The sequence below is a fragment of the Haemaphysalis longicornis genome, unplaced genomic scaffold, assembly GCF_048455015.1.
Source record: "Haemaphysalis longicornis isolate Haplotype H1 unplaced genomic scaffold, Haemaphysalis longicornis Haplotype H1 scaffold_10, whole genome shotgun sequence".
Classification (NCBI taxonomy): Eukaryota; Metazoa; Arthropoda; class Arachnida; order Ixodida; family Ixodidae; genus Haemaphysalis; species Haemaphysalis longicornis.
Genome location: NW_027526204.1, coordinates 124,454,663 through 124,463,141, shown reverse-complemented (window position 1 = coordinate 124,463,141; position 8,479 = coordinate 124,454,663). Strand labels below are relative to the sequence as shown.

The following is an 8,479-nucleotide window of genomic DNA, read 5'->3' as shown; positions in this document are numbered from 1 at the left end:
AATTTTTGAAAATTTCGTCCGACCAATTATCTCCATTTACGTTGCAATAAGGATTACAGTTAGAACTTTCGTGAAATCTGCACTATTGTGGAGATGCAGGCCGTTACACGTTTTGCAATTTTCCGGTATTTTTTATATATTTTTATTATTTAGTTTTTCACAATTTCGAGCAACCGGTTATCTCCATGTGCGCCATTATAGCGATTACAGATGGAACTTTCGCGATGTCTGCTTTTTAGTTGAAATGCAGGGCGTTACACGGTCCTGGCTGTGGGGGTACTCGGCAAAGAATGCTACGCATTAAATTCTCGCGTGACTTCATCGACACCGAAACGCACTGCTTATACGTTCACCAGCCGACAGGAAATGCAGCTCCTCATGCGGCCCAGTACGTCCCCTATCTACCATACGTCCCAGTAACTCCCCACAATCTCCGTAAGTGTCCCCCCTTACACGCGACCAATGACAAGAAGCGCGTGTCCCCAGCGAGTTTCGTAACTCCAAACGCGCAATCGTTGCACATGTGCAGGTGCATGATAGTCTGCCACGCGTGTGTATGTACGACGGCGTCTCTACACCGTAACGTTGATTGTTCTGTCGCCGAAATGATTGTCTTTCAGCCGGAGTTCCCGAAAGTAATACAGAATATATCGATAAAGTACACGCTCCTCATATAAATGCGCAAAACTCTTGTCAGCTGTCACTTCTGTTAAATGCGTTTTCACTGAGTCCTGCTGAAAATGAACGCGCCTTTGTAGCAACCGCCAAGGCCTCGCACAACACATATTACATCATCTGTAAAATCAATTATCCAAAATGGCATCCAAATACGGGTTGCGTGGCAAACGCGTGTAACAGCTATAGGCAACAGTGACTGCACCCACACAAAACGAGAGTGACGTATGATTGTCTCGGGACGTTTCGACACACCTCGACTGCCTCCCCCGCGAAACAAAAAGAGCGGCTCTTTCAAAAGTGACATTCGAAGCCAGCCTCTCGGAACAATGTATACAAATCACGCGTTTTTCTCCGTATTTTTGTCCGTACGTAGTCACTTCTTCCGGCATAAAACCATGCCACCGTGTAAGACCCGTCTGTGTATCGTTGACGGAATACAGTAAAGTCTCGTGATAGCAAAATCCCCGGGAGGAAAATTCGTTATAAACGATAATTCGCTAAAAGTGGATACTGCCGCGGGGACTGTGAAAATACTTCACATAAAGTGATTTCGTTTGTAATGAAAGTTTACTGCACACACACATCGTAATGTACAGTCTTCGTCAAAATTTTGTAGGCCATGCCAGAGGTTTCTGCACCGCAAGGAATTCTACGTAAAATCTTAACCTTCAACTGCGACCAAAATTGTTTTTGACAGTAAAAAAGAAAAGTGCTTTCTGCCGCTTTCTGAAAAAAAAAAAAAAACGTTTCAGCATCGTTCAAAAAGTAAGCTTGTACTTAATGTATTGTGCCCCACATACTTTTGGCATGGCCTGGAAAATTTTGACAAAGGCTGTACACATAAGAAGCATCTAAATAGGGGTTGAAACAGTGAAGAGGGGGAGGGCAATTGCTTACCAGACACATTCACTTTTTTTAAGGCGTAAGACACCAGTGCCGGCACTGCTGTGCTCGCGATGTATGGCGCAGACGTGATCTCCGCGGGAACAAAATTTTTTCACATACTGTATACAGAGATTGATTGTCCAAGACTGGATGAAACAGCTAATGAAATAAACAATTTCAATTATTAAGTAACAAACAGTTTCATTCAAGAACTAAAATTCAATTGGAACTACTTCCAACCGACGCTTAAATTCACAGCACATATAATTTTTCAAATGTTGGCAGCCAAAAATATCATTTTCTGAGCCTCTTTTTCTCCCCACCCTTTCACCGCAACCCTTCAAATGCTTCCAACACAAATGAACATATACTCAACTCTTCTCATAACCTAAATTATTCACTGAAAAGAAAAGCACGTTTTGTTAGGTTGATAATTTTAATCCCAAGTACGCAAATAAATACCAAAGCGGAAGTTAAAAGCTCCAGCTTTGAGCTGTACGAGGGTCTTTCGGTACGTAGATTTTTTTTCCTCGAACGCATACCCACTGTAGAATACGTTACCTAGTAGGAGTGAAGAAACACTTTCTTTAAGATGTGTCGAAGGGAAAGAGGCAAATCGTACTCTTTACCAAAAATAAATTGAATTCAAAAAGTAAGCTTTAGCACACGCTGCAGCATGAACTGAAGTGGCTGCTCTTTACAAGCTCGCTCAGAGAAAAACAATTGATCGAAGCAAAAAAGCGGGTAGAAACAGGGGAGGCCTACCCGTAGCTTCATCGTGTAATGTGATTGTCACACGCATATTGCTGTAAGTCCAAGCACAACCGCACGCACCTGTCGCCACTGAGATCGACACCCTACTCATGCGCAGGGATTCTCAACATGTCACCTTTGTGAAAGGTCGTCCCGTATATATAGAAGGGTATACAAAATGTGCCAGAAAGCACCTATACGACACGTGTAAAGATTTTGCGCCCTTCTTTTTCTTTTTTCAACTCAGACCGTCCTGTGAAGTCAGTATGTGTAACGTGCCCTGAAGAAAAATCATGCGAGCAAGCAAAAACGCCGTTGAAGAAACCCTGCTTATCATTCGCTGAAGGTTTTGCAATTTCTGACATTATTTTCGCTGTCATCGCCTCTGGAGGTCCTTATTTTTCTCCAACACGAATGCGCAGTGAGATCCATAAATATAAATGTAGTGCTAGAGTAAGAGTGCATTATTGATAACCTGTGCACGAGACTTTTCTCTGCTCGACTTTCTGTTTGTCACGCTCACGAAATGCGATAATGGTGACAACCTTTTTTTTTTTTATCTTACCCAGCACCGTCTTCCAACTCGTGCACGCACAGGAAATTCGGATCGTGTTGCGTTCGACATCACCGGCGTTCCGCAGATATCTTTTTCCGAAGCCTGGACCGAACGAGCTAAATTCAGCTTAGCCGCATGAAGTGAAGTACACGCTCAAATTTTGTGCACGGTATTTTTCTTCCGGTATGCCGCAACGCGGAGAAAGAGATTGAGGTTAAACGCCCGTCACTAGCTCGAGCCAGAAGACAGAAGAGCGAGAGATTGAGAGAGCGAGATCGGAGGAAGGGAAAGAAGGGGCTACTGCTCGGGCCAGCCAAAGTCCCGGCCCATGAGGTGGTAGAACTCCCTGTTGAAGGGCGCGAAAAACTGCCGCAGCCGGCTGACCACGGGCCCCGGCACGTGCGGGTGTCGGCGACCCTTGCTGTCGTTGAGGCAGCGGCCCGCCGTGTCGTTGAGGCGCGGCCGCAGGCAGAAGAAGCCCTTGGTGCGGTTGAAGTACAGCGCCGAGCTCGGGATGCGCTCGGGCAGGCGCAGGAAGGCCTCGACGCGGCGCAGCTCCCGCAGCGGCTCGCGCACCAGCCGGTCGCCGTCGACCACGTGCAGCTGCCGGCGCGGGAAGTGCGACAGCCAGCGGCGCACGTGCACGGCGTACATGCTGGTGCGCACGGGCCGGTACTCGGCGTTCACGGCGCCGTCCGGCAGGAGGATGAGCTGCTCGAAGGGCGGCGCGTCGACCCGCTGCAGCTGGCGCCGGTTGGCCGCCAGCTGGGCGTAGTCGGACACCAGGCGCACCACGGGGTCGCGCACGATGAGCAGCAGCTGCAGCGAGGCGTTCATGGCCCACACGCGGCCCGGGGCCGCCTCGGTGACGAAGTACGCGGGCGACTTCTCCACGGTCAGCTGGCCCGGCCGCGAGGCCGGCATGCGCAGCCGGTACCAGTCCAGGCCCAGCGCGTAGCGCTCGTCGTCATCGAAGAAGTGCACTTCGTCCGGCGCCTTCTGCACGGACGGGTGCAGGGCCAGGAACTCGAGGAGAGCGCGCGTGCCACACTTGCGGGCGCCGATGATGACGCACTGCGGCAGCCGCCGCCGCACGTCGGAACCGGCCTCTGTCGTCGCCGCCGCCGCCGCTGCCGGCGCTGCGGCGGCGGCGGCGGTGGGCTGCCGCGGGGCCGCCTTCGTCGTCCACGTCGACGAGATGGGCAGCGGTGGCGGCGGCGGGACAAGCAGCTGCGCCGCCAGAAAGCAGGTGCCGCAGGCGACCGCCAGGCACAGCGCCAGGAGCCGTGACCGGTTCGTCGACCCGGCCTGCGCATTGGGCACACTTGCGGCTATGCGATACGCAAACTTGTGTATCAACAGCTATGCCAGACTGGAGAGCTGGACCTTCCTCGGTACCCAGTACTGGACTGGCGTCACTACGCATGCGCAGAAGTCATGCAGCAGGTTGTGCGCAGTCGCAGTGGCTCCGACAGTGCACCGCGGACTACGGAGATCGGCTTCACTGTCACCTCATCATTATGTGCCAGCGTACGCCAAAGAAAAAAGTTCTTTCAACAAAGAATAATACACAACCTCCCCCCACCCCCCTCGGTTATTATACAACTACAAAGCAGCTCTACCCATAATATTCTGAATAAATTTGAGGCGCTAAACAACGGGGACCAGAAGAAACACGTAGACACAGACCAGGCGCCACTTCCAACTAAACTTTAATAGTGAAAAACCCTGGATTAAATACACTGTTTTGACTTCAAATTTATTCAGTATGTTCAACCAACTAGCCCTGATCAAGCTTTTGTTCCATAATATTCCCCTATTTTATCAGGATGGCTGATAGGCGCGCCTAATTCGCATTTTTTCTTGCCTCCGCTAGAAAACCCGACCTCAGTAATTGCAACTTTCCCTAAATGCCCCAGTAAATCTGAAGGCGTAACGACATTAGTTGACAGCAGTGCCTCAGGCGCTCCAGGATGTGGAGACATAACAATTGAAATATTTAAAGGAACGAAACTGTTTTCTAGCAAGACGTTGCGCATATTTTTGCCTATTCAATTGCTCATGATTCATAATGACAGGAAATAGAGTAGGATTGTTAGGTTAATCAGGCAGTTGCTCCGAATCTCGCCATTTCAGCCCCCTTCTACTAACGGGCGCGCGCGCGCGCGCGCGCGCGAGAGAGAGAGAGAGAGAGAGAGAGAGAGAGAGAGAGAGAGAGAGAGAGAGAGAGAGAGAGAGAGAGAGAGAGAGAGAGAGAGAGAGAGAGAGAGAGAGAGAGAGAGAGAGAGAGAGAGAGAGAGAGAGAGAGAGCTCGGCAGGAAAAAAAATGGAAAACAACCCTGGGGAACCCTGAGTAGCATGCGAAGCAGCCATGTAATCGACTGAAGTTCCCATTAGTTTTCAGTTCGTCGTTTCCGTTGACATTCAGCTTCGCGTACATTCGTTGTATCAGTAGCTTCTTGACGTAGTTTGAATAAGTGAAACCAACTTCCCGTAGGGGAACCCTGAGTAGCATGCGAAGCAGCCATGTAATCGACTGAAGTTCCCATTAGTTTTCAGTTCGTCGTTTCCGTTGACATTCAGCTTCGCGTGCCTTCGTTGTATCAGTAGCTTCTTGACGTAGTTTGAATGAGTGAAGGACATAAGGCGCGTTCGTAGCACATGTTCCCGTCTCGGTTTGTAGCGCAGTGGGAGGAGCGCCACGTACCTCCCGTTGCGGCCAGAGAGTAGTCGGATCGAAACCGGGCGCCACCTAACTACTTTTTTTTTATAGTGGACTGCGCTGACGTCATCCCATACGCTGACGAGGCTGAAGAGACGCGCATGCGCACTAGAGTGCGGACGGCGGACAACGACAACGAGGTAGGGAGGGACACAGCCCCGAGGTAGCGGGTATTTTGCAAGTTACTCTATAGACGGTTTCTTTCAGTCACCGCAAAGTGGTGAGCCATTGCAGAAGCTTGTTTTCGTGAAAAAAAAAAAAAAAAAGAAACCCTTGCGGTATTTCTGGTGCAGAAGGCAGTTACGCGCCGCTTCGTCGGCTTTGCGGTTCCCTTTGACGTCGCTGTGTCCCGGTATTCACTGCAATTTAATGCTGCGTCCAGCAGCAGAGCAGGCAAGGTGGTGAAGGTATAAGGTGTCACAGGCTGCGATTTAGTGGTGGAAAAACCTACTTCTCCTCGATAGGATTTGAAGAGCTGCCTTGGAGTCCGTGCACATTTTCCACCTGTGCGGCACATGGCGCAGGATGTAAACGATTGCTTTCTTCAGAGCACATAGCTCAGCCGCTGTCGAAGATATTTGTCGCTCCAGACGAAATGAGACCATTTCACCTGTTAATGGTATGTATAATCTAGAGCAAGAGTTCGTATGGTTGATGAACCATCATTAAATATGAATGTTCTAAGCTTGCGCTCTATACATGCAGTCTAAAACGATGTGGAGGATTTCTGACTGGGCCCGCAATAAATCACTTCTTTAAGTAGTATTGCCTCCAGTATAGTCGCTCCGGATTCGCCCAAAGCATACAGCTGTCTGCTCCAACCCAGCCCTCACAAATAATGCAGCCACATTTACTTCCTTGGAGCTTTGCTTCCCTACAAATTGAATGTTGTATCCCAAGAATTGGCCCTAAAAAGACTACGCCCTATGCCTCAAGTGCACTCGAAGGGTCTCCTGTTGTCTAACCACTTCAAAAGGCAAACAACGCGCCTCTGCTACGGTTCCAACGCTCGAAGGTCCCTTCAGAAGTCCAAGACAAGTGCGTAGGTTGTTGTTTCTTGAATCCTCGAGGCTTTTCTTGCTTGTCTCAGATATTTTACGCACGATATATAATGCATTACTCCATCCACATAGCTCTTGTGTAGAATAACCATTGAATGGCAATCACAGCCCCAGCGCGAACCTATAAGACGTTTAAAAACCTGAGCGGCAGAAGAAATGCGGTTCCGTATCCGTTTGACTTCGCGTGACCAGCTAGGTCAAGGTGTGGTCTGTTAAAACTAAAAATTTTTGAACTCGCTCGTACGAAAGTATGCGCCCGCCTAGTATTAATGGATAGCGATGCATATTCTTCCCTGTGAAGGCCATGGCCACGCTCTTATCAGGAGAAAGTTGAAGGCCGCGGGCTGCGAGGTAGTTGGTACTCTCTGTAAACGCTGTTGTGTACACCGTCGTGAACGAGAAGCACACCACACACAGGTATCTGCGTACAGCGTGCTCTTCTCTCCACGCGGCAGGATTCTCTTGAGTGAAATTAGGGTAAGGTTGAACAGCAACGGACAATTAGTACGGCCCCTTGTGGTACACCCTTTTTCATGGCGTAATGAAAAGTTGAACCTTCCGAAGTGGACATGAAAAGGTGTCGTTCGTCAAGGTAGTCCGCTATCCATGTGTGTATCTTGCCCCCAAAGCCATATGGTCTTCAAGAGCGGAAAGAATTGCTGTGTAGATGACCGAATCAAAGGCGGCCCTTGTGTCCAGGAAAATAGCGGTTGCTGTGCAGCCAGAACTAAGTGATTCTTCGAGTGAAGGGAACTAGAGCAATGGTGTTGTCTATCGGTAATCTGTTCTGACGAAAACCATTCATTTCCTGGGGATAAGCCTTCCTAGCACTCGAGAAATTATGTCATCCTGGTATATCTTTTCTATTAGCTTTCAGATGCAGCTGAGCAAGGTGATAGGCTGGAAGGATGCATAACTGGTTGGTGCATTGCGTGTAAATTACTAGAACATATAGCATTGTTAAAGGAAAACCTCCAGACAATGTCGGCGTGAAGATGACGATTGGCGCAACTGAGCGGCAGGACCGATTTCGATGGCCAATAACGAAGAAGAAATTGTTGGCTGCGTGCAGGAGTTGTTCACGCCGATGACTTCGACGGCATGACGTGACTCTGTGCCGCACCCCTCAACTTTCACGATTCGGACGTGAATTGCGTGTAACAAAGTTCTCTCTCTCTCTCTCTCTCTCTCTCTCTCTCTCTCTCTCTCTCTCTCTCTCTCTCTCTCTCTCTCTCTCGGTCTCGGCGCGTGCTGCTGCCTTGTAAATACTGTAAAATATTCCTCGGGGTACTCAAGTCTGCTTACGTGCTTTGAATGCGAAGGCGTCATGTCTTCATCTGACGTACTTATCCAAGACTTTTTTACCCATACATCGTGCTCGATTCTCTGCACTTTCGTTTAAGTGGGCCGCTGTAGTCGCTCATCACGCGCATTTAATCGAACCCTTCGATTAAGGACGTTGCGGGCTGTTAGTACCCCAACATTCTTCACCGCGGCGCCCCTGGAAAACTATTCACAGACCGTGGTCGATGGCTTCAAAGTTATCGAGAACATTTCACGCTCGTCCTTCCATAAACACAAGCCGACGCACCGAGTGTAAATCGCAACATCCCAATATGGTTCATCTGATCACTATGACTAGGACGAGACTCTACCGCACGACACGACACCGCCAGTTATTCTCCCGTGTACATTTTATTCGGCTGAAACCCAACACTGCCCCTCGGTGTGACCGCAGTTTCACCAACTTGAATATTTACGCTGCTCGCTAACTCACACTCTGTTCTCCTCTACCCTGTTCTCTCCTCCGATACCTACTCTTTC

At 49.3% G+C, this 8,479-nt stretch overlaps 1 protein-coding gene across 1 annotated transcript; it reads right to left on the bottom strand.

Annotated features, from left to right (window-relative positions):
- Positions 1–233: 233 nt before the first annotated feature.
- Positions 234–7,984, bottom strand: LOC144160076 (heparan sulfate glucosamine 3-O-sulfotransferase 1-like). The gene is made up of 2 exons (XM_077691685.1): positions 7,961–7,984; positions 234–4,180 (listed from the first exon to the last, which is right to left on the bottom strand). The coding sequence occupies exons 1-2, from the start codon at positions 7,982–7,984 to the stop codon at positions 3,170–3,172; spliced, it is 1,035 nt and encodes a 344-aa protein (XP_077547811.1). The 3' UTR covers positions 234–3,169.
- Between the last annotated feature and the right edge of the window lie 495 nt (positions 7,985–8,479).